General features: G+C 40.6%; 1 protein-coding gene across 7 annotated transcripts in view; it reads left to right on the forward strand.

Annotated features, from left to right (window-relative positions):
* Window positions 1–1,222: 1,222 nt before the first annotated feature.
* The window catches only part of LOC106925267 (low-density lipoprotein receptor-related protein 1-like), a 107,631-nt gene continuing 82,020 nt past the window's right edge, over window positions 1,223–26,833 (forward strand). For 4 of the 7 annotated variants that reach the window (XM_014999475.2, XM_014999476.2, XM_014999479.2 and 1 more), the window contains exons 1-2: window positions 1,223–2,118; window positions 20,125–20,247. In XM_014999475.2, coding sequence (XP_014854961.2) covers window positions 2,022–2,118; window positions 20,125–20,247 — 220 coding nt within the window. In that variant the 5' untranslated portion in view covers window positions 1,223–2,021. The remainder of the gene's footprint in view (window positions 2,119–20,124; window positions 20,248–26,833) is intronic. The other 3 variants (XM_014999477.2, XM_014999482.2, XM_014999483.2) reach the window with 1 other exon arrangement.

The raw sequence follows: 26,833 nt of genomic DNA on the forward strand, positions 1-26,833 counted from the left end.
ACACTGTGCTTTACCTTATACATCAAACTGGCTGCACAGCGACTATCCCTGCCAGCTGCGTTTCTCGATGGTGGTATACTCTTTCTAAGAACCGGGGAAGCAGCTAAATCTAATGGCATCAAGGACAACCACAACAGTGGCTTGGCCCAGCTCCAAGTGTGGGGAGCAGCAGAGGGGATGGCCTGAGGCCAGCTAGTTAGCAGCAACACAACTTGAAAGGGAAGCACCTATAGGCAAACACCTTCAGGGCGAAGGGAGCTGCAGATCAGAAGTCTACTCTGTAATTCAGGATCTGAGATCTGAGAGAATGTATAATGAGGGGAATGCTGTCTCTCTTTTTTTAAACATTTATTTTTAAGTTACAATTATAATTTAGATTTCCTGAAATGTACCCAACATAGCAGAAATTGCTGTTTCCACGTGCTTGTGAGGTATCAGTAGGGCCAATGACAAAATTCTTTACAAATAAAATAGTGTGGTGTGCAGTTGCATTCAACTCAACACTTTATAGAGGCACATACTCCAAAAAAACTTGTTTTTGTAGTATGCCTCCACTAATTTTGACTGATATTTTGTCTCACTTTTCAGAAGCTGAAGATCAGATTTAATGGAAAGGGACTGTTAACATCGGTTTTCCTCTTGTCATCCCCACAGCATGACACTTCCACCACCATGTTTCACCATAGGGAGGGTGCGTTCAGGGTGAAATGCAGCATTAGCTCGCCCGTTTTCCACATATTTGCATTGTCTCTTGCAGGCCAAATAGACAAACTATTTGCAGCGACAAACTGCAAATAGAACTTCTTATGATTTCCTTGCAGTACTTATATTTTCCAAAAAGGCCAGATTCTCCCACCTGAGCCGTGGATTTCTGCAGTTCCTCTAAAGCTCTCTTTGCCCAAAATATCAGCTTGGATAGACAGCTATGTCTCAGTCGGTTTCTCTTTATTTTGGAATGATGAATCGAACAATGTTGTGGGTTTTCAAACCTGCTTGATTTCCATAACTTCATCCCCAACATGTCTGTTGTGTTTCTTGTTCTTCATGATGCTGTTTGCTCACTAATGTTCTCCAACACTCTGAGGAACAGCTGTGTGCTCAGTTTGCGCTCTGTTTGCTTCATTAAGTGACCTCTGAAACCAAACGTTTACACTGGATTTTATTTTGTGATTTAACAATAAAAGGGGCTGAAGTTTGTTTTTTTTAAGTTGTAAAAAACATTAAAAATATGTTTGTTTGTCTTTAAAAAAAAAAAGAAGAAGAAGAAGAAGTATGTGGGTCAGATGGGGTTTGAAATTCATCAGTCTGAAGCCAGTAAATTTATATGCGTGTGTGATTTTAGAGGAGGTGAATGAGGGACATGGAAGAAGGAGGAGGAAGAGGAGGAGGAGGAGAAGGAGGGCCAGCTGATGTTCCGACGTCAGACTCAGACTGACTGAGCTCCGGGTTAGAGGCTCAATCTGCGGCCAGCGGCAGCAGAGGTGGTGGGGAGGAGAGGAGCATTTGATCCGCGTCTTTATGCGCCCCCGCCCCCTGTGGCTCCTTCACCGGCGCAGGGAGAACAAAAGACGGACAAACTGCCTGATCACAGGCGCCAGCCCTGCTGCTGCTTTCTTTTCTTCTTCTTCTGCTTCTTCTTCATCCTCATCCTCATCATCATCATCGAGACTGCAGACCGGGGGTTATTAGCCTGATGCTCAGCTCAGCTTGCTAGCCTTTGTGGCAGGGACTCTCCATGAACCCACGGACCCCCTAATCTTTACCCCTCAGAAGCGGGCTGGGAGAAGCCTCAGCTCCTCGCATTGAGATTCTCCAAAAAAAAACAAACAAAAAAAAAAAAAAACAAAGATCAGCCTCTGAGTGGGCAGACAGCAGCAGAGACTGCGCACACCTCCGGCTGAGGAGCATCTTCTGCCCCCCGGGCTCGGTTCTACACGTCGTCGCCTTCAGTGTGCAGCCTCCACAGCCTGACAGGAACCGAGGGGCGATTGATGTGCAGGCTCCATCGCAGATAGGATACAATGTTGCGCATCGCGGCCAACGTGTTGGCGGCAGGGCTGCTTTTCCTGGGATTCCTGCACAGTTTGGAGGTGGTCGCTCCGTCCAGGGCTGTCGACGGTAAGCGGAACTGATCCAGACACAACCCGGGGGTCCCGATTGAGATGCTGGGAGAGAATGACGGAGTGTGCGCACGCTGCTGGTCCTTTATGTTGTCTGCATGCAGTGAGAGTAGACAGCACCCTGGAAGGAAGGGAAGTCGGTGGAGGAGACAATTAAAGCCGCCTTTTGTTTGGGAATATCGCAGCGACTTCACGCTCCCACCTCAGTCCTTTGCTTCGTTGGCTAAAACGAGAGGCATAATCAGACGTTTACTCTGATATTCAGAGATGAAAACGAAACCGCAGGCCGCCAGACCTGGCGTGAAGGATGTTTACAAGTAGAATTTGAACTGCAGTGAGGTCTGAAATGCATGTTAAGTTTGTGGGGGGGTTCCATGTCTGTGCTGATGCACCAGCAGCCTCATCACTAAAACATCACTGGGCTGTCTTCAGACACAATCATGACCCATCACAGCTTCTGCCCCATCTATTGTCATTCTAAGTTAGCATTCCAGTCAGTTCCTCTTTCATAATCATTGGAGCACAGCAAGCAACAGGCATTCATATCAATAGGTGCCAGTGTGACTCAATATTGTGTCAATATCTGGGTTCTTACTGTAAAGGCCAGACCCAGATTTATTGGCATGTGTAATTTTTAATGACATTTTAGATGCAAACTTCTGCTCTACCAGTCTGGCTTCATTGTTGGGGTGTTAAAAATGTGTTTAACAGGGTTCAAGTCTTCTTCAGTACAGCCTCCTGTTTTAGGCAAATGCAGAAATATGAAGAAAGCATTTTCCGCCTTGCAAAATGTCTTATTTTTGCTTGATGATAATTTAATTTATCGAAGGGAAATAGGTATCAGAGCCAACCTGTTTTTATGAGGAAAAGTTACTGCCCCCTAAATCTAATATCTTTTTATTCCACCCTTCGTGGCAACATCTGTCATCAACTGGAAATGTTTTTTTTTCTCCATGACTGTGGAGGAATTTCAGCATACTCTTCTTTGTTTTAATCATCCAGACTGAAGGGATACCCAGCATGGATTGGTCTGTTAAAGGCCATGCTGCAGCACTCCAATCTGGATTTAAGTCTAGACTTTGACTAGACCACTCCAAAACTTTCATTCATTCCAGCAGAACTTGTGGTTCCATTAAGTCTTTTAGGTCTGGAATCAGTAAAACAGCCACAGACCATCAACACTATCGTTGACTGTTGGCATCATGACCTTGCTTGATATTAAGATTTCTTCGATGACCTGGCAAGTAAAAAAGAAAAAAAAACCTACAAAGGAAAAAATGAGAACTGGTAGTGGGATAAACACTTTTTCATGTCTTCTGTAGTTTTGCGGCCAGCCTCATGAGGAGATATCACCTGTACAAACACAACCATGCATATTTTTCTAGGTCTTTCCTTATTCTCCAAAACTTCTTTTCTAAGCCTGTGGTCATCCTTTTGGATTTTTAAAATTGACAACTTACTTGGTTGGGATAGATGCACAGTTTCAGGTAAAACATGAAGTCTCTTTTGAAGAATATCTTTCTGCTGTTCCTGTTGATGTGCTCAATCTAAAGATTCACCCAGTTTAAACCCCAAGTTGCTTGTTTGTGAGAACCACTGAGCTGAAAACGCTCTTTGGCCTTTTGGTTCAGGTAGCAGTCCTGTCCTTCGAGGCTCTTAGGGGTCAAAATACCACCTTGATGATCTACCAGGAGCCTGCAGCCACATGCAGCGTATAGGAACCCTGTCTTACAAAAAAAAAAAAGTCTCCTGCCTCGATTCACAGTTCCTGTCTCAGTGAAGCGTTCCTCCCTCCGAGTTGGTTTGCTTTGGGTTTAGTTGATGAGGCAGCCTTGAGCTGTGCAGCTGAAGTGATTAAAGCCCCATTGGGATGTAGAGGGGCGTAGTGAGATAATTTATTGTGAACATTGACGACGCTTTTGCGGTGTAATTCTTGGCACACTTTTTGTGAACAACCTTAAAATGAAATCATCCTTTATTGTCGTAGCATAACCTCACACCGTCGAAATCTGCTGCAAACCTGAGAGCGTGCCTTCCTTACCGTTCTTCTCAATGTGGTTGCAAAATTAACCCGGGGCTCTTCTCCAGTCGTGTTTCTTTAAATTCTTGCTCTGACAGGATATTTAGAGGAAGAGCTGTTATTAAAGAAACATTTACTGACCTATCAGGATCAACACGTTAATTTGAGCTCAAAATTATTCATAGACAGGACGGGACAAACGTGTCAGTTTTTGCTAGAAAATCTGAGCTCCCAGTGTTTTGAAGCTCTCATTGTCATTACCCTAATCTGTAGCTCCTGCCACCGATTCTTTATCAGATTTAAGTTAGGCCTTTGACTGGGCCGCTCTGAAACATCAGCATTACCTCCAGTCAAAGGAAAATAAATTGGCAAAATTAAAATGTTACTTTTATAAATCTAAGTTTGTAATTAGAGTAATTCGTATTTTCTACTGGATTCAAAACTGCTGCTGTTATCAAAGAAGCTGTTGCGGTGGGATCGGCCAGGAAAAGCCCAATTAGAAAAGCTGCCTTACTTCCTATCAGTCACAATGACAGTACGTCACTGTTAGCCTGAATGAAAGACACTTGTTTCTAGGACTTTCTAGTTGGCTTCTTTTTGCACAGTTTCCTTTAGACTTCAGGCTTTACTTCAAACTGGCTCTGAAGGTTTTCCCTTTAGTTTCTATGTTCCTGTGCTGCAGGCATTATAAATGAGAAGGGGGTTCTACCTACCCCTAAAGTTTAATTGGGTCTAAAACGCTCTTTGTTCCCCAGAAGAGACCTCTGTGAACAGTCTGAACTTGTTCAGGGAGCTCACTGCTAATTGGGCATCCAGTGCAAAAAAAGAAAAAAAAAATATCCCTAATGAGATAATTCACATCACTTCGCTCTATGGGAGTGCTGTCATGACAAAAAAAGAGACCAGTGGCCCCTTACAAATGTTACAGTTCTGCCCTTCTCAAAGCTATTGTGGTAAATTCCTTCCTTATGAGACCAAAATGCAGAGGTTTGTTTGAGATATCTATCTAAATTGGGGTCATTTAAGCAATAAACCCTCTTCATTTCAAGTGGCACCGGGTCCTTCCTTCTCGTGCTGCAGCGGCTCTATTCTACCCCCTGCAGACTTCTCCGCTGCAGCATTTGTTGAAAACATTTGGCCCGTCTGTGGTGTGATATTGACACAGTGACATCCAAGAGGGCAAATATTTGTAACTTTAATGTTTACTGGCATCTAGAAGTCAGGAGAAGAGCAGGGGGGTGAGGGGGGGCTAATCTGTCTGACGTTTGCAGCTTTAGAAGAGCAACAGGTGAAGAGGAGTTGAATTAATGAACCGAGTAAGAATGTTATTGAAAAGCAGATTTAAGATGAGATTAGATATTTCTTTATTAATCCCTTTCAGGATCATTCAACTGTTGTAAAGAGATACAACAGTATAAATATGACCTTTTACCTACAACTTATATGGATTCAATCCTCATTGGGATGAAGTTCAAGCACTTAATTCTCTAAATAGAAATGATTAAGGCTTACAGCTATTAAAAACTGAAAACCCAGGTCAAAATTAAAACATAAGACCAATAAAAGCAGTATAACCATGCGATTTATGGTAGGGATGGGCAGTCATTGTATTTTTTAAATTATTATCAGGGGAAAAAAAGTAAAGAGCTAAAGAAGAATTTGTATTTATTGTTAGTTTATGGAAGTTCACAAACCCTCCCAAACTGACATTGTAACTGCACTGTTGCTTTTGCCATTTTACATATATTTTTCCTTCAGCACTCGTTCGATAAGAGCGTTGTTTAAATCGGTTTATATGGTTTTGATTGGATGCAGCTGGTGTGAGCTGGTTAGCTGCATCTGCTGTTAATTGCTATGAATTTTTAGCTATCATTTATTGCAATACATACCACAAAAATTATCCTGATAAAGTCTTGAGGCTCATATTGCCCGCAACTACGTCACAGTATTTGCACTTAATACTTGATTGAGTAAGTTTGCAATTTTAACCAAACAATATGAATTCAAATTTTGAAGAAAAATTATGTTATTTTTTCAAATGTCCCAAAGAGTAAAATTTTTGGAGATATGAAACTTTTTTCTGAGTGCAACAATATTCGCTCCCCCCCCTTTTTTTTAAACAAATTACTCAAATACATGAACTTTTTGATTATACTCTAATAGTGATGCACCTGTGAAAGCTGCTGTGTTTAATTCCTAATAATTGGTTGGTGCACCGGAAAACACCAACAACTTTTAGATGTTTATTGTTGACAGCTGCCATGCTAGGCGATAAGGCTTAGCAGCGAATGCAGTTTGCGAAATACATAAAGCTATCTCTGCAAGAAGCCTTTCAGTTCTCGTGCAGGCCAAAAGCAATGCCTGGGAAATCTGCTTCATTCCTTTGTTATTTGCATTCCTGGGATAAACTGACAGAAATCCTTCCTGCATGACGACCAAAAAGGTTTAATAATAATCATGTAACACCCTGGAATCACGTTGAATCTAGAGCAAGGCCTAATTCTGCATTTTGGAGATTACAGATATAGCTTTCTAAACAGAGACTAACAAAAGTTTCATAATTAGACGGAGACGGAGAAAATGGAACAGAGAAATGAGTTTGTTTAGCTGTTTACCTGACAGAGTTTGGGGTCCTGGCTAAATGTCAGACTGAGCGTTAGCTGCTGTGTTTGTAAGCACCAAACAGTCATAATTAGGTCTGATAGGAGCCAAGGCAAAGACTGGGTCTGAATCACTATTTCTTCTGAGAAGAGTGCTAAAGCACCAAGAAGAGTAGTGGAGCAAAACAAATATAGATTTGTCTCAGACCACCCAACTAGATTGAACACAACAATGCTTTTCAACAACACAGGACCCCACAATATGCTCCAGAATGTGCATTGATTCAGTGTTTCCTCTTTGTTTTTGTTTTTAAAGCCTCAATGCATGTAGACATTGAAACTCAAGGTCTTGTTTTATCACTCAAGGCTTCAACTTTGTCTTGCTTCATGAAAACAGACATTTGGCATAGGTAAGTCTGGATTTAATGAAGAAATTGGCATTGGTCTAATTGTATTTCCATCGCCTTTTATGTTGATTATCCCAGGTCCAGACCTAGCTGATATTATAATTTTATATTAATGAATCACATTTATAATTTATTTAACTCCTCAATAATTTCTCAACATGATGCTCGAGTGATTATGAGGACGGCATAAGATTCTCCTAGCATGGCATTTAAGAAAGATATCATGGTTTTGACACGCTCTCTGGATTTGGACAAAACCTTAAGTAATTTTATAGTAAGGTAGGGTATTATACAAAATTGACTTTTTTGAGATTTATATCATGTTATTATATTATTCCCTCATCACTTACACATGTCTGAGAAATCCTGGAATCTCCTGTGGAAGCCATTCAGGAATAACTAAAAAAACTTTCTCGCTATTTACCAAAAGCTCCTCCTTGGATTTTCTTCATGCTTTGCCCACACAGTTCCTCTAGACTAGCGGTAGCAGCAATTAGCAAACACCTGGTGGAACCACTTATTTGTTGAGCTTATCATGCAAACTACAATGCAAGAAGAATGATTGTAAAGGGCATCAGTGGAGAAGCATTGCTGTGATGATGTGCTGAAGGTGGAGTGTTGGAAAGAGTAAAATGTTCTTAAAAACACAGAAGCCAATTTCAACGTGTCAGATATGTGAGGTCAGATTTCTGTTGTTTTTAATATATACATATGGGGGATTTTTTTCTGCCATAATCCAAGAGCACACATTTTCAGTCTGAAAACAGACATGAAATCATGTCTTTTGTCTTTTGTTCTCAAGACTTTTAACACTTTTGCTTACGTTTTTATTTTGAAAGTAGGACTTTGTGTCTTTCTTCTCAAAACTTGTAACGCTTGTACTCAAAACGTCTCCTCGCGCTCACACTTAGTCTCTGCTCGGACTCTCTGCTTGCTTTTGGTAACACCTTTTAGCACAGTCGCCTGGCAACCTCTCAGCCAATGGAATGAAAGTGTTGTACTGGGTACATTTGTTTCCTTCTAGTGGGTGTGCCTGTGTGGCTACTATGGATTGCAGCAACCTGCGCCACCCACTGGATGTAGAGAGAAACGATGACATCAGCTTTCTGCTCCGTAGTACACTAAACATCCGCCAGCAGTGCTACTGATCGCTAACAGCTACTGATCTTAGGCAGGAATTTGTTCACCCAACCAACTCCCTACGTCCAGTGGGATTTAGATGCTGAGATCTGTTTTTAGTTTGGCACATCATAGCTTGAGTTTTTGTCCAAGTGATAGATCAGTTCTTTTTTTAAATTTTTTTTTATTACCAAGCTACTAGCTGAGTAGTCAGTCGTGCTAGCTTGCAGTCAGCTTCTTTAGATGATTCAGTTTTCCATGCATGACTCTGTCTATTTGTGACTAGAAATGTATCCAAACACACACTTTTTTTTTGTACCATTCTGCTACTCAGTGAACTAGCAGGAAGCACCTACACAGGGGCGTAGGCAGCCTATGTTACACCATTCTCCATACAGCTGAATTAAAACTCTTGGCACTTTCTCTGACTTTCTCTGGTATCCTAGTAGGACCCATAATAATAGGAACAACTTGATACGACCTCTTTAAAGGCTTGGTAGACCTTGACACCTGCAAAACTGGCCCAGGCCTGATTGTTCAGAGTTAGCTGTGGAAGAATATAGTTATTAAGTTATGCATAGTTAGCTTAGTAAAGGAGGACAAACGTAGCTGTTTAAGGGTTTTTACTGGATCACTTGTCACACAAATAATTGGGGATCTGGACAAATGTTTCTGTTTTTCTGCTTGGAATCAGACAAGTAGCAAGCAGGTGTAGTCTATGTTCCCTTTTTTTTCTGTTCAACGCTTTTCCAAATGATAAACAACAAAAAGTTTGATTAAAGCTACGACTCACTTTTGTGCTCAGGAAAAAGTTGACAATTTTTCTTTAAAGTGGGAGTTGTGGACTGCAGATTCTTGTAGGTTTAGAAAAATGGCACAGCAAGCACAGTGAGAGTGACCCACTTTCTGCTGCTGTAAAGAAAACCAAAACAATGAACTGAGTAGCTAAAGCTCCTGTTACGTGAGGGGATCAGCAGAGTCAGGTGATAATTTCTGGATTATTCCCAGACCTACAAAATCTGCTACATGCAGTTAAAATGAAAGTTTTGTAATGTATCTGCAAGATAAGTCTTGCTGTGTAACTAAACATCTAATGATGCTGGAAGCTGAAGCAATCAAAAGACCTAGCGCTGCATGTCAATCAACTTGCCTCTGAATGAAAATCCACATCTATAGTGAACCAGTGAGATATTTAAATCCTGTAAATGTGTTTCTGATAGAAGCTAAAACTAAGTGCAGGTGAAATCATAAATGTTATTGCTAAAAGATTTAGCTTACGAAATTCTGAAGCAAATGTGTGAAGTAATGTTCAGTTTGTGAAACATTACTTCACACTTCAGGTTGTGAAGTAACGTTTCACAACCTGAACAGAAATCTATCATAATGAAAACATATAAACTTGAGCGACAACCTATTTTTTTTTATCCGTAGGGTTTAATATAATATTTCCCCACCTTTTGCATCCATAACAGTTTCAACTTCTGGGAAAGGTTTGGGAAGTTTGAGATTATTCTGCAAATTTTCTTGCAGTGGACTTGAGAAGTGGGACGCTGATGTTGGATCAGAAAGCCTGGCCTCAGGAAGAAGTCAGAACTCTAAGCAGGCCAGTCAAGTTCTTCCGCACCAAACTCGCTGATCCGGGTCTTAATGGACTCTGCAGCATGCACTGATGCACAGTCATAATGGGACACGAAGGACTCGTCCCCAAAATGTTTTCATATGCTAAGGTATTAAGAGCTTCTTTCACTTGAGCTAAGGGGCTGAGCCAACCTCCTGAAAAACATCTGCACACTATAATACTATCCGCACCAAAATGTAGACTTTAAACAGTTCAGAAAAAGTGACGTTCCCCTGGCAACCACCAAGTTCTGGCTCATGCTTTGGATTAGCAGACAGAGCCATGTTTTTATCCCTCCAGAAAAGTTGTCTCAACTGAGCCCAGTGCTTTGCATTGCACTTGGTGATATAAGGCTTGGCTGCATCTGCTTGGTCATGGAAACCTGTTCCATGAAGCTCTGCATGGACTCTTCTTCAGCTAATCTGCATGACGCATGAAGCATGAAGGTCTGTAGTTAATGAAAGTTAATGGCTGAGTTTTGATATCCAATCATTTTCTCTTTGGTATGATTCCATTAACAGCTCACAGGACAGTATTTAATAGAAGGGAAATCACTATTGGATTTATTGCGCAGCCTTCCTTTTACAAATGTCTGCAGAAACCGTTGGCCTGCATAGCTGCCGGACATTATGCACCTGATTTCAAAGATCTGCATTGGTTAGTGAACCATTGCAGCAGAACAGCATGTGTCACAAGACATTTTCGTCCTCAAGATTGCCTCATGAAGCAGGACCAAACGCCACTATTCATGCCAGCCGAGTTCCCATGATCAAAGACTCATCAACGTCTGCTCATTAAAGCAGCTTCTAGGGTTGAATCTTCTTAAAATGTTCCAGCTGCCACGCATGTAGCTCATTTAGCCATCTGAAATATCTAGTTTTTGAAAAAATAAGACGAAGTTGTGTGATGGTCAGGGAGGATGAGGCGAGTCAGCATCTTAGTATCCGCAAATTGATTATTACATATTACCTCACCTATTTTTTTTTTTTGTTATTTTGATAGATACATACATACATATGTAGAAAAAATAAACCACACAATTTGGTTGCAGTTTTTAAGTAATTATACTGCAGTTCTATTAACACAATATACTGAGAGTGTTAAGCTAATCTTAGATGCTCAAATTTTCTTTTTCTCGCATTGCGTAGTAGGCTTGTTTCAGCCAGCTGACTGCCAGTGCACAGCACCATGTAGGGGGAAGGCTGTGATGTGTTTGCTCTTTGAGTCTTCAGTATGTTCTGTGGCATTTTACTAACATTAAAAACCTTGCATGCCTTGATACAACTAGTCCTTGTCTAAAATGTGTAAGACAAATAATCAGAAATACATTTTTAATTTCTTCTTTTTGTGCAACAGTTATTGAAGGAGGAGTATAGCTTGAGTTAGTAACGTTTTCAAATATCACCCATGCAGAAACTGAAACTTTATCGGGGGTGGAAGAACAACAACAAAAAGGGTCACATTTAAGATGAATGTTCATCTTTCTCCTGATTTCTGTGTTTGACAAGGTTTATTCACGTATCAGAGCTCATTTGCATTTCATAATAAGTACACCCCCCCGTTCCGCATATGTGTGCCGTGAGGAAACCACCGATAAGCCAGAACTCATTTCCACTAAGTCCTCCGCTAAAATGGCTGCTCTCTGATGTCTGATGCTGCGCAAACAAGGAGACACGGTTCAATCTATCTTAATGAAAATGACAATTTGTCTAAATGCTAATGAAATCAAACACTCTAATAACATAACAGCAATGCACTGTAAGTTTATTGTGTGTTTGTTACCTAATTAAATTAGATAATTGGCTGAGCCAAAACATGCAGTCAAGTACAAAATTGAGAAGTAACGTTTCACAACCTGAACAGAAAACTTTACCATCTCCCCCCTCAGCAGTCATAAAATGTTGTTTTCTTTCAGCTGGACTCTAGATCTCTAATCTTTAACTTCGCCTTGAGCCAAACCTGAGCCTTACTCTAATGCCAAACGTATTCCGTGGTTGAAATATGCTCACTTCTGTTGAGACGTGGCCAAAGCTAAATGCTTATTACAGACGGTAAGGGGATACTACATTCAAAACATTAAAGTCAATGCTGAAATCTGCACCGTTATGTCCCTGCTTCATGTGGAGGCTTTCCTACACGCAAATATCTGTGTGTAGGCAGTGTGGTCTCCCCTATTACGTGTGTATTTTGTGCTTCTGGGAACAGAATAGGCGGCTATTTGCTCCACCTTTAATAGCCTACATACACATCACAACAACAAAACCGAGTAGGCTTGTTTATTTAAAATGTAGGAGAGTTTTATTTGCATGCATCTCGCCGAGAGCCTGACGAGTATCTCAAAGGGGAAGTCTGATAATTTTTGGAATCATTTATAAAGAGCTACTGACAAACACCTCTGATTAGCTTCCTCCTGCTGGATGTTATTTATTAGAGCAATATAATCTAATTTCCTCCCAGTACACTGTGAGGAAAATGTAAAAATAATTACTTTAAATGTTCGGTTGTCAAAGTGAAACATCCTCCTGGCGGGTAAGAACTGACCCGCGGTCGGCATGAGACGTCCTGAAGCAGACAGCTCGATTTTGAAGCTGAAAAAAAGGAAAGAAAAAGCTGATGTGGTATGAAATGTCAAAGGGGTGAAATTACTTTTCTGGAAAAAAAAACAACAAAAAACTAACCAGTTTAATAAAGCAAAACACATTCTGTCCATTCTTCTTCTATTGTTATCCGTTCTTATGCTTTTCAGTAGGCGTATAATTGTAACTCAAGTGAAAAGTGGTTTTGCACGTAATGAGCAGACTGCCGTTCCCAGTGATTACAGCTTGAGTTAACATCTTCAGACAAAGCATACAGTCGAGTAATGTAAGGTTATTTTTCATTGTTTGGCAATTGTTCTAAAACAATAACTTCTGAGAAGATGGTATAATATCTCCACTCAATGCTGCATGTTGCGATTTACTGTTTGGCAGCAGAAATGACGTGATATTTAGTGGCTGCCAGCAGCCACTAAATATCACGTTTATAGTACAGTCTTTGAGCCGACCCTTAACAACAGCCATGGTTAATTATGCTGCCCTTTGGGAAAATTCAATCATCTACTCCAGAGACGCAACGTGTGCTAGCAAGATCAAATTTTCACTCACATCTGAAACGGTGAAGCCTTCCCTAAAGTTCATTATGAAAGTAAACTTCAGTTTTCAGGGTCATGTTTAGAATCTGTCATATTCACAGGAGTAGACTTCCTGTATTACATGCACATACACCTCTCTCTAAACATGGAACAAGAGAAATTTCCAGAAAGCACAACCTCCTTATATGGGGGTCAAAGTCGCATTGAGACTTGTAAATTTGTCCCAGTCTTCTAAAAAAGAAAAGCGCTAAAGAATGTCAAATAATCTCCTTTAATATGTTTCCCTTGGTAGCGAACTAAGAAGGCTTAATTGTCATTGCTGCTGCTGCAGCTTTCAGCATGTACTCTGATGGTGGTACAGCAGGGGGATTTTTTTTTTTTTTTTTTTCAAATTTACTAAGTTTATAATCGTGCATCACACCTTGCGGGTTCCTGCTTACGCCCCCGCCCTTCCATCACCGACTTATAGATTTAACGCGGAAGTGAAAGAGGTCACGGCTCCTCCCCTCTGTGCTCTGACTCTCAGCCAAGTCGAGATTGCTGACATGCTCGATTACCACTCTGAAATGACGCTTTAATGGGTCTTAAATTGATTCATGGAAAACACACTTTGAAACAGCCTTCAGCTCGAACCGAACATGCGAGAACTTCGGCCTCATCGAAAAGGCGAGGCTAAAGTTTAACGTCGTGTCGTTATTTTAATGATAACGTAGCCGACGTCTGTTTAACCAGCAAATGTTACCACGTCTCACTCGAGATGTTAATCCGCATTTAATTGGCAGCCTGAATTTTTCTTCTTCTATCCCTATCTGCTCATTAAAGACAGATTTTCACAGACTCTACTGGAAAGTTTGCTTCAGGAGGCACAGCTGGGTCATCTTTTTCTCTCCTTGGTAACTTGAACGGTTGGAAGTTGGAAAACTGTTTTTTCCCCTCCCTCTTTTCCTCCTCCTTCTTTTTCCTTCTTTCTTTCTCAACCCTGAAGCGCCTCGCCTCCGGAGGCGGATGAAGAGGTGGCAGGCCACAGCAAAACATACCAATTCCTTCTTCCCACATTTTTGGTGTTTTTGCAGGATCCCTTCAGCTCAGCCCATAGGTCAACCAGTAAACCAGCGGACCGCTCTGTTTGGTTTCCACCTCGGTTTATCTCGCATGACTCCATTTGGATCTTTTGCAACATTTACAAGTTTTTTTTTTCTTTAAGCTTCATATTTTCAACCTCATATTTTTGCTGTCATGTAAACAGTCCTCCTTTGTATATTTTTACTGTGACACACATTATGCTGCCTACTAGAATAAGAATATTTTGGGATTACAGCCCTGCCCCCCTCCCTCTCCGCTGAGAAACAGCTGAAATGTTTTATTTGAAGGAGTACACGCTATCTTCTGTAGACTAAACTGTTTTTTTTTTCCATTACGCTCTTCGACATTCTTTGTAGCCCTAAAAAAAAAAAAAAAAACTTCACAATGCATTTACTTCAGCCGAGACCTTGTGCTTTATGCCAGTTTTCAGCTTTGTAATACTCGCTATATTCAGCTAGTAAAAAAACAAACAATCAACCATTTTAAATCAGAGCAGATGTAGTCTGAGCATGCTCAGTCAGTTTGGATGCAAAGAATGTGTGTTTTTTTTAAGGATTGTGCAAGCACTTGGCTATTTGAGCAAAGCTAGAGCTGTTTTCTTCTTCTCCATAAGACATACTGCGATTTATCGAAGTATTCACATCCCCTGGACATTTTCAAATGCTGCAGCCACAAACTCAAACATATTTGAATGAGATTTAATGTATAGCACAAATATATTTTTTTTTCCCAAATCAGAGAGGAACACAAAAATAGTTTTAAGATCTTTAAGGCAGAATGATGTTATTAATCAGTGGCAGCATAATGCTGTGGGGATACTCTTTTGAGCAGGGGAAAGCTGGTCAGTTGATGGTAAGATGGTTGCGTGGGAATCCTGGCAGATTTGTTAGAAGCTGCAAAAGACATTAGATTATGAGGCAGAGGTTCACCTTCTAAGAGAACCTAAGCATACAACCAGAGCTACAACAAAATGTCACAATGGTCCAGTCAAAGCCCAGACCTTACTTTGATTTGGAACCTGTGGCAAAACTTGAAATACAGCTCTGGAAAAAATTAAGAGAGCACTTAAAATGATCAGTTATATTTATTATTATAGATATATGTTTGAGTAAAATGAACATTGTTCTCTTATTTTATGAAATACTGACAGCATTTCTGAACTTCCAGGCAAAAATGTATTATTTATTTGGAGAAAATGAGAAATTGAAAAATAATGAAAAACATGCAATGCTTTCAGACGTCAAATAATGCAAAAAAAAACAAAAAAAAAGTTTCTGTTCATTTAGAAACAACAAAACTAATGTTTGAACTCCGGAAGAGTTCAGAAATCAGTGTTTGGTGGAGAAACCAGGAAGTTTTCAAAGGGGTTCAGTGCAGTGGGCCCTTCATTTTTTCTCCAGAGCTGCTTTTTGCAAAGAACGAGGGGCAAATCTCCAAATGTCCGAAGCTGGTAGAGCTGCACGCTAAATGATTTGCTGCAGACAGACAATTTAACAACTCATGAGGGATGAAAACAAATGACGTCGCTCTTTTCAGATTTTTAATTAAGCACTTACAAAACCATACATCCTAATCCTCTGAGGTCTGTTGTGTTGATCTGTCACACAGAATCCCAGTAAAACTCATGGAAGTTTGTGGTTATGACGGGACAAAATTTGCAAAAGTTTAAGGGAAGTTCCTGTTTTTACAACACGCTGCTCATCCCTGTCCTGTCACAAACCCAGACGGATCTATGGATCTCAGTGCAAAGACGTGGGATCAGATGCACCTTCTGACCTGAAGTTCAGTGGTGTGCTTTATGTTTGGCATCCTCTCACACTCTGCTGACTGGTGTGTAATGAAACACTGGTTTCGGTGTCTGCAGGAAGCTTTGTTGTGGCCCGGTTGATCTCTGAAGGCAGACCTACAACTTTTTTATAGCTCCTCTGTGGGTGTTGGAGGAAATGGTGCATGGGCTGCGGGTGAGGCCTGTGTTTGCCTTAGGAGAGGACTCTTCCTCACAAACAGACCGAGCTCATCCTGGAGCCTGAGCAGGCGGGTGCAAAAAGACGCTGGATTTGAAATCTGGTCCAGATTTCACACAGACTCCACTTTGGTAAAAAAAAAAAAAAAAAAAAAAAAAGTCACAGGCGGCTTATTGATAGCATGTGTGACATTCCACCATCCCTTCTCAATATTCTAGCCTCACTCAGAGGATTCACAGAAAGTCAGGCCAACTGTGGCTGTGAGACTATTTGACTTGCACTTCATAAACCATTTTCTGTGATCTCTTTCCTTTTGTCCACCGAGTGTTTTTAACTTATGTCCTACTCACCTAGTTACAATCTTTCTTTCCTGATCGTGTTTTGTAAGAGAAAAGTTAGATTTTTTTTTATATAACTATGAGAGAGGAGTTCTGTTGATTGGTTATCAGCAGTCAGTCCCTTTCTGTGCTCTGGCATCTTAAAACGCCAAGCATTTAAACTCCCTGTTACTTTTGCGTAACATCATTAATTCAGTTTACGGTTATATCCACTGAAGATTGACCTGGAACATGATTCTTTGGAAATCAATATAAAACGTGCTACAAAGAGAAAAATGTATTTTTTTCTGGTACAAAAGAAATGATCATTGTAGTCCTTCACAATTTAGTCTTTATACAGCTTTTCTCTGTTTGTATGCAACTTTTTCAGGTACTGCAAGGTCCAGTCTGCCATTTTCTTTGTGTATGCATAAATCCATACCTGACGTTAATTTCTATAATCTACTAATCGTCTACAGTTTGAATCCATCAGTAGGAGGTTATCAGAAAAATCCTAGTCTACTGTACTTCATAAAATCTGACTAGTCAAACCACAGATTAAACTACCAGCTGCAGAAAATAGATTTTCTTTCTTTAAACATTGGATTAAAGCATTTTGGGGATTATTGATCAACCTAATTCATTGCAACTAAACTACAACATTGCAGCACTAAGAAAAAAGAAATGTAATGATTGAGTGTCACTAGAAACAAGACAGTTTTAATTTACTCAGGGTTTCTGCTGGGCCTTAAAAAGTCTTGAATGATTTCAAATTTCCCCACACTAAGTATTAAATTTCCCTCTAGCTATCTAAAGTCGGTGCATTATATTAAGTGATTGCTTTTTTCATAATTTTTTTTCACTCTTGAAATAAATAAAATAAGCCAGTTTCCACTAAAGTGGTTTATTTAGTGACACAATGGTAAATGGCCGGAATAGATCTAGTCCATTGTGCTTCACACTACATTCACACACTGATGGGGGTGAGCTACTTCGTAGTAGGTTTCTACAGATGTAGCATACATCTTGTAGTCGACCCTTGAGGCAGCTACCTGTGTGCTGCAGGAAGGTGTTAAAGTCAACTACACTGGGATCAAACACCAAAATGTCCGCTTAAATTGACACGGCTGTAAAGCTATAAATGCGCCTAACTCACTCATGCTAGGTTTTTTTTTTTTTTAGTACAACTGATTCAGCTTTGTGTCACTTTCTTCTCCTGCAAACTGCTGCGCCTCCTTCTGGAGAAAATAGACACTGTGGTTCGATGGGGGTGTCCGTGCAACCTCTTGACTCATCAGTGTAATAAAGCCTCAACCAAATATGTTCACTGAGTTTTATATGCTTGAATAACTCAGCTGACGTAGCTGCTAGTTACTTATTTGCACAGTTGTATAAAAACGGTTTAGGCGAAGGGAACAACAGCGCCAGCCACTCTTGCTTTTTGTCTTCCTGTGTCAGTTGTTTCTCTCTATGATGTTTAAAATTAGCCGTCAGAAGCAGCTGCATATTGTTGTTTTCACTCGACTCCCATGTCATCCAAACACCTAAAACTCGTAAAACACACTTGTTGGCTTGCAATGACTCTCATTAAATCTACAAGTTTGACTTCACTCCAAAAGTGGGTGCGGCTGTGGCTCAAGACCCAAGTACTATGGTGCTTAAATCCTTCTATTCATTTAAAATTAAATATTGGTCCCAAAGATATATAAATGTAACTTTGTGAAAGTTGCAGAAAGCTTCTTTATTGAGATAAACTTTCTTTTAATTGCAAAGTTTGACTTTAATTTTAGAAATATTAGTTTTTGGCATTTTTATTTTCTGTTGAGGGATTAATCAGTTTGCAAAAACTGAAGAAGGCCAGGCCGTTTTGGTATTTTGTATATTTTTACCAGTTAGAAGCAAAGACATATTTAGATAACCTGGACACCAAGCACAGCTAGTCAGACCTCGGCCTCTTTCTGCATTTCCTTGACTTTCCCTGTGAGACTTCACGTCCAACTAACTAACCTCTTGACCTACTTCTTCTTCTCCTCCCTGCCGTGTTTCTGTCAGCAGCGGCCTGTGAACCGAGCCAGCTCCTCCCACAGCCATTACCGTAAACGTAAAGTTAACCGCACGTCAAGTCGACTCATGTCTGAATAAACGGCTCTCTTCGCATATCGCCGCCTGCTGCAGCTGGTGATGATGCCTCGTAAACAAACAAACAAGCATGCACCAAAGAGCAAAGATGATGAGCAAAGGCTTCAACACAGGCCTGGTTGCACCTCATGAATAATTCAAAACCTTCTGACTTGCGAGAGAGAGAGGAAAAAAAGACACCCCTCTCGTCTCTCGTGCGAGCGCTCAGTTCAAAGTGGTGGGGAGATGAGGATAGATGGAGGATCGGAGCAGTAATATGCCAGATTGAATTTATGGTATTTGGGTTGAGCCCATTTAATGATCCCTCTTAGTGCTGGAGTTGGAGGCTGTAGCTGCACATGTAAATGCTGTCATCCTGTTTATCCCACTTCATCCCATCATCTAAACCTCTTCTATCCCAAACTGTCCCGTCTAGGCCGGCAGTTCACATCTGTGCTCAGGTAATGCCGTCATTTCCAGTCAGCATCTCTGAATTTACACCTGAAATTTTTCCGAAATCACAATTCTAAGATTTTGTTGACAGATACACCATGGCTGAAAAGAATCTGGGATTTTAGTGGTTTTTCAGGACCTGATGGAGTATGGAAAATATGGAGAAATATGAATAGTTAGACTTCATTACCTATGTCACTGTCTAAAACGTAGGTTCATGGGCGACTGGTTTTAGCAGGTTCCATATTTAAAGCACTGAAGACGTGGTTGGACTGGGCTTTCTTCTCCTCGTTATCCGAGTTGTGTTACTGTCTTATCGTTAGATAAAGTACACTTGTTTAGTAGGCAGTTTAACTTAAAATCTAACTCAACTTTTGAAATGTATTTGTCCATTCATACTGAGCAAATAGCAATGTTTCTGCTAAATCTCCCATTCATGTCTCTCAAACACATGAATGAGAGATTTAGATGTGGAGAGTAAAAAGGTTAAGCCTTCGTTCTACCCTCACAACTTCTGGGATTTTCTCCACTTTTTCACTGAAAAACCCCCCAACAAAAAACAACAGTGGTTTGTTGGGACATCCAAAAACCTCATGTGGTTCAGACCTTGTAAGGAGGGTTATGAAAAGTCGGTGCCTGTGGTCATCAGAGCAAACGTTGGACTTGCTATCAATAGCCAGGTTTAAATAAGCGTACACTGTAGACTACTGTGAGTCAAACCAACTTTTCTTTTCTTAACGGTGTTGGGTAACACAAAGTTATCGCTCAGTGGAAGTCGGCACTCGGCTTGGTCAGTGTGTTTTGTTTAAACGCTCTTGTGCTTTTCTGAGAAGGCCTTGAGTTGATTTGTTTTGTGTGGCATCTGACTGTGGGCAGAGTGGGTAGGGTTTCTCATCACAGAAACCTGAACTGGACAACCGGCCATGGCGTGTCGCAACTAGCTCCCGGGGAAACCGGATCTGAATATGTATGTGCAACAATTTTACAAAAAAAACCAATAAATAAATAAATTGTTTCCACATTTATCCTTTTCCTATTCTGTCCAACAGTAGGCGCCCTTCCTAAACCTTATCAGGGCAAATGAAAATGACTATTGACTCCTAACAAGATCTCAGGATCAGTGAGATGATTTTTGTACAAGTGATTAATTTCATCACATCTGTTTGTCTTTTCAGCCCCCAGGAGTTGCAGCCCGAAGCAGTTTGTGTGTAAGGATGGAGTGACGTGCATCTCCAAGGGTTGGCGCTGTGATCGCGAGAAGGACTGCCCAGACGGATCCGACGAGGATCCTGATGTTTGTAAGTCCTCAACAACAGAGATTAATCACTGCAATTTATAATCACACAGTGTTTTACACGCTAAATTAGTTTTTTAGTTACATTTTTGGTAAAATATAAAGGAGAAATTCTAATTATCGGTGATTGCCAGCATTGTGAAGGTGGATCCGATTCCATTTTCAAGACAGAGACCCCGGCTTGGGTGGCCGGCCTCTGGAAAGTCACGGTCAGGCAGTACATTTTTCTTACCATGAAGAGAGTGCAGCAAAAACAAAACAAAAAACAAAAACAAAAACACATTTTTCAGCTGAATTTGTTCTTAAATTTTATTTTATTTTTTGCAAGGAATGCAATCTTTTTGAGTGACTGAGCCTTCCATAGGCAATGTTTACATATGGGCACAATTAATCTATTTGTATATCACATTTCAGAAACATGGCAGTTCAAACACAAAAATACAAAGCCATAGAAAACACCATACAGTCAACTATTGAGAAAACCAGAAACAAACATTACATCATTTAGATGAGTGCCATTACCAAAATCATCAATACACATCAAATAAGTTGGTCAAAGCTGTTATTGTGTCTGATTTCTTTAGATGAAAATACTTGTGTGGTAACACTAAGATTGATGGCCTCCTGTTCTTATTTGGATCTATTGTGCCAAATAAATTAGGACATTTACCAGGTTTGCCTTTCCGTGTTAAATGTGATTTTAGAGTCGACTTCTGATCCACAGCGGATGCAGCCATTGACCCAACATATGAAACAGTCTGGGGCGAAGTAAAGCCACTTTGACAGTCACTAAGTGTCACTGTGGCCGGTTAATGTCCGGTTCGGTTCTAGCCAGTGCAGTGTGTTCCTCACTGGGCGTACACATAGGCAGGATCGTTGGCAGGATCGTTATTTGACATGATGAACTCAAATAAACCCAGAAATTTACTTTTGTCTTAAAGAAATTCATTGCCACCCCAGACATGAAGAAAATAATTCAGATGAGCTGATTAGCTTGCTATATCTACAAATCTTATCTATATCTTGAAACTTTATTATTATTATTATTTTTTTACTTTAGATTCAGGCAACACAGCCAAAAGGTTTACGACTATTTCCACGGATTAACTTTACTGAAAAGAAAAACCCAGACAAAGAATAAAAAACCTCACGCCAAACTGTACAAAACTGTAGCTCTGACAGAACATTAATCACAGCTCTATTGTTTCTCGCTTCCACACTGCATGCCCGTGTTTCTCTGCTTGCAGGGCTGTGAAATCACGGTCATTCTGCCCTAACAGCTGACACATGTGCTCCTGGTGTAGCTCATGATTACGCTCCTCCACTCTGAGCTGCTGTCCGATAGCAGACAACACGTCCACCGGTCCAGCGCAGCGGTTTGGATGTTGTTGTTCAAAGTTTGCAAGGTCCGGCCATTGCTAATGCAGTGACGCAAATCACAGGCATATCAGCGAACGCAGCCTGCCGTCAATCAAATCGACACGGAGACGACTCTGGCCGGTTGAAGCCGCTCCCATCCATCCATGTTTGCCATGACCTCTGCATGGCTTCTTGCCATGAGTTAGCGCTATTAATCGCTGTCTTGCCAACAGATTATTGAGCCGCAGCTCCTTCAGAGTTACCTTGGACTTCCTGACTACTTTCCATCCTACATTTCTCTGTGCAAAGCCAAAAGTTGTTGATATTGTTTTATAAGTTGATCCTGCTTTTAACTTCTCCACCACGTTATCGCTGACCTGCCTGCTGTGTTCGTTGGTCTTTGTGCTGCTGTTTGTTCACTGACGTTCTCCAACAAGCAGAGTGACCTTCTCACAACACCTGGAATTTACTAATTAAGTAAGTTCAGAAGGTAATTGGGTTCACTGGGTTATTTAGGGGTGTCATGGAAAAGGGGCTGTGAATACAACTGATGACAAAAAAAAAACATTCATCAGTTTTCTTTTCAATCATGAGCTTTTTTTTGTAATGTTCTGAAACATGAAATCTCAGTAAAACATTTTGAAAATTCAGAAAGCTCTGAGAGGTATAAATGCTTTCAAACGGCACCATGCGTGTGTGTATGTTTTTGACCAAATCGGCATGTTGACTTGCATAGAAAGTGTAGCTGCGGTCTAGACATGCGAGACTCCAAAAGCAGATGTCTGGAAGTCATTAAGAACTCGCCTTGAGGAATGGAGAAACCTGCTGTTTCTCACTACCTGCCCCCCTCACCCTCTCTCAGCTGGGCCAACCTTCCTTGTGGTTTTGCGCGACCTTTTTCTCTTCCTGACGCTGTGCCAGGCACCTTATCTAGAAGCCTCTCCACACATTTAGGCTGGAAAAAGCAGGTCCCGTGAAATTGCTGGTCCTGCAGTTGGAAGCAGTGACGTCGTTAGAAGCTGCTGCAAGAAACGCTACGGTATTTACTTGGTGCCAGCCTCAGCTGGCCTAAGAGAAAAACCTGAATTTCCTCTGGCGTGTTTGCTACCGTTGTTCACAGACTGAACACAACAGCATCGGCGTTCATACGGTCCCCCAATTGTTTCATGTGACTTCAGATGTTATAAATCGGCATCTATTGAACAAGACATTTTAATTGCATTATTTGTCACAGTTACTGATGACAAATAATGGTCATCTTGTCCATTATTTGCATTATATTCTCAACGTTTTTGTGACTCTACAAGAGAGTGGAAGGTCTCAGCCAGAAGCAGAACCAAGTAAATCTATTCTAATTCACCGGTCCTATCTGGGACAAAAACAACATGGATGCAATCTATCACAAGCTACTTAACTGGCTTATGGCAAGTTTTCAAAAGCAGGAACATCAAAATATTGTTTTCTGATATGAGACAACTTTTATGGTGTTCAGAGAAAAGAACAAAATGCCCTTCTGTCTAATCAAGGAGAAATTGTGGTGTAAAAGTGGAAAGACACATATAATAATATCTATTGATGCCTTGTTGTGGTTTGAAGGTGTCTTGTTTGATCAAATAAACTAACCACCATGTTTAGGCTACATCTGGATGTGCCAGGTGGGCTAAAACCATCCTGTTTGGTTTCTTTTCTATTTGGAGGACTTAACACTTTCATGCATGGATTATGATCCTTTGTGTCAGGATTTTTTTCCATTTTTTTTATTTTCTAAAGGCATAAAAGGAAGGTAGGAAAAAAAGTTTTTGTAAAAAATATATAGTTTTTTATTTTATTTTATTTAGGTGATCAATTGTAATTTTCTCCAAATACAAAGTTGTTATTTGAAAAATACATCAGTAGTATTGCTCTTTAGGGGTTATCTGATGCCACAATGTTTTTTTTACCTGCCAAAGTCGTCTACATTAGGAGGAGGGACCGGATCAGTCGTCCATATTGGATTTAACAAAAATAATTTCTTGTATTTGCAGATGATGGCCAGTAGTTGATGGTGTATTATATGATGCATTAGTGTCCACTTCAGCCCTCTGTGTGCATTTATAACATAAAAATCCACAAGAAGCACAAGAAAATGGCTTTTAGACAGCTGTCCACTGTAGTGACCTCTATGAATGAAAGGGTTAAAGAGACAGGATATGCCCTTGGATATCCAGTCTTTGGAGGGGGATGTTGTCTCCGTTTGCTTTAAGAAAAGGTTTATGTGCTTTTGTCAAAGGTGTAACCGTTTAGACTATTCCCGATTGACCGGAGGACGAGTCTTTGTGTTTCCCCACACAGGTGGCTTCTGCATTTGGTTTAAATAACTACTTAGAATTTTCTGTTCCCTCTGTGCTCGTAAAGCTCCAAGTTAAGTCTGATGTTACTGCGTATTTTTCTTGTTGTCAGAGAAACAATGACTTTAAGCCAATTCTGATTATTTCCTAAACCTTGGGAGAATCCTGGTTCACAAGACAAACATAACAACAAGTCAAGCTGTTACACGACATCCCAATGTAATTAAGACAGCCTTTTAGCTGTAAATGCAACTTTAACCTTAAAAGCTCTCAAATGCTGCTTGGTTCAAAAGCAGCCGATTTCCAAGACATGTATTGGTTTCATGTAAAAAAATTTTTATCGAGTTTCCAGCCGAATGCCAGCAACATATTTCATGTCATGTCATCGCATTGATGTGATCAATGTTTCATGGCTCAACAGGCCTCAACATCCGCCTGGGGGCTTTGTGGTTCCTGTGAAGTGAGCCACTGTCCATTTCCTTTCCCACCCTCACAATGTCTTTATAAACTGGGTTACTGGGTCAGATGGACGTGGTGGGCAAATGCTAGGAAGAAAGCCATAGCCAAAGAAATGTGTGCATGTGCATTTTGTGCAGCATTGTGTGTCATTTTGGGTTAATGAGCATCAGCAGAAATATTAAGAGATGTTCACCTGGGCGACTGGTCACCTACCAGAGTTTGGGGCGTAGGACTGATGTCTCCATTGAAACTCTGTCCCACGGCGAGGGCAGCTTCTGTCTCAGCTTCAGCTTGAAATTAGAAGATGAGGAACCAGAGCCTCACAAACGAAAAGAAGTGATATGTTAGTCATTTGGCGAATGATATTTACAAGTAGGCTGTGGTGAAATTGGTCAAAATGTGTTCCACTTTGTTTCAGCAAATCATGTTGCACAATCACTGACTCTACAGAGAAAACAACAAACATTAAGTCCTGTTTTACGATGTCCTAATTAAAAAAAAAGAAAGAAAAAATAGTGCCTAGTAATGATCTTGTAATCAACTTTTACTTTTTATGAATTTGCTTTCTGTTACCTTTTGTTCTTGACTAATTTTCCTTTTCTATTACAAGACTAATCCCTCATTTTCCACTGGCCAGAAATCTTGTGGCCCACCTCTGATTTGTATGGAAGTCCAGAAGTGCCTTTTGTATTAAGAAGTAAATTTGTTGGTTGCTTTTTTTGGTCTATGATATCTCCTGTATCGTTTGCACTATGCATAACAGGTCTAATTACTCAGCTTGTATAAGTGTTATTGAGTGATTCTTACTTAGTCAACCAAGCAGAATACTTTATTACACTGTAGAGACCACTTGTCCCCCAACCTGGTCCTCAGGCCCCCTGGCCTGCATATTTTAGATGAGTCTCTATTCCTGCACACCTGATTTAAATCATTTTATGACCTCCTGCGGCAGACACCTAAAACATGCCCGACAGCGGCTGCTGATGATCAGGGTTAGGAACCGCTGCAGTAAGAGACTGCAAGGTGCCAACGTCATGTCACTACAAATCAAACGCAGGCCATCATCCCTCCACCGCCATGATGACAGTTAGAAGAGGATGTACTTGTAATACATTGCTGCTCTTCAATTAGTTTTTGTACTGTCCTTTTAGAAAATTGAGAGGTTTATTTGGCATCCCTTCCGAGTGAGTTATGTTTGCTTAGTAGTATTTCACTTGTACTGGCATGAGCTTTAAAATATAATTATAAGTCTGGCATGAATATGAGACATATTTCTCTAAGCGTCTTGTTTAATCTGACTTTATTGCGGCAGATGTACTCAAGCGATGTAAGTTGTGCAAGAAGCACATGGGAGCTATAATTTTTGAGAAAGTAACACCTGCATGGTTGACCAACAGCTAGTGGATATTTGGGACAAATATGAAACATGCATTGGCTTCTTTACAAAGTGAGCCACTACTAGCTCAGATTCCCATCAACGTGAAATGCTGCTCCACAGCAGAGAGTGCCGTTTTCCCACAAGGACCTACTTTAGTTGTGACTGCATCTGCTACAGTTTTGACTCATGGGTCTGGAGCATCTGCTGCAATTTTCAGAATAGTGGTTCTTCTGTTTTTCATGGATACCTGAGCGCTGTGCCCTGAATGAATATCTTATCTCTTTATATATCTATTCTGTTTAAGTGTGTGGTCAGATGAGGCTGATAGTTTTTTTTTTTAGATGGACAGGGGAGAGGGCCGAGTGGAGCTTAGCAAAGGACAATCTGGTGTGTGTTCAGCCAAGAAAAGCATGTAAGGGGTTTAAAAATAAAAGAACAATCTGTAATCTCAGCAGGCTCTACTTACGGCAGCCAGCCAGACCAATGGCACTGCTTAAGGGGAAGCAAGAACAATTTGAGGAAACACAAAGAAGGACATGAACAATAATAATGCGATAATTTGCATTTCTAAAGCTGGGGAAAACAAATGCAGAACACCTGGCTCTGCCTTGGGCTACATCTTTCCCGCTACAGCACCTGCATTTCATTAGGAGCTGAAATAAAGTACTGCATCCTGTGTCTAAGCTAAATAATTTAACATCCAGCTTTCCTCTGGCTGACGTTGTTTAACCTAAGTCTCCACTGGTTTGTTTTCTGTTAAGATGACAATTAGTCTCATCCTTCTCTCCTATCCCCCTCAGACCTTTGCTTAGCTTTTCCTCTCTGTTATAATTAGTCACCTGTCTCTTGGATTTATTTTCTATTGCTCCATGTAAAAAAATAAAAAAAATCACTGTCTGCAGTGGGACTTTGTGGCTTTTTTTTTAATTTAGTAGATCATTTAACCCATGTCTAGAGATGCACAGTAAATTCGACTGGTGTTTGGTATTGGTCAGTTTTCCTCTTCCTCACCCTGACCAGCGACTGCCCAGTCTTAAACTCAACAGTCTGTTCTTGTTGTAATCAGT

This window comes from Poecilia mexicana, unplaced genomic scaffold, assembly GCF_051168715.1.
Source record: "Poecilia mexicana isolate PSO_F unplaced genomic scaffold, ASM5116871v1 scaffold_5, whole genome shotgun sequence".
NCBI lineage: Eukaryota > Metazoa > Chordata > Actinopteri > Cyprinodontiformes > Poeciliidae > Poecilia > Poecilia mexicana.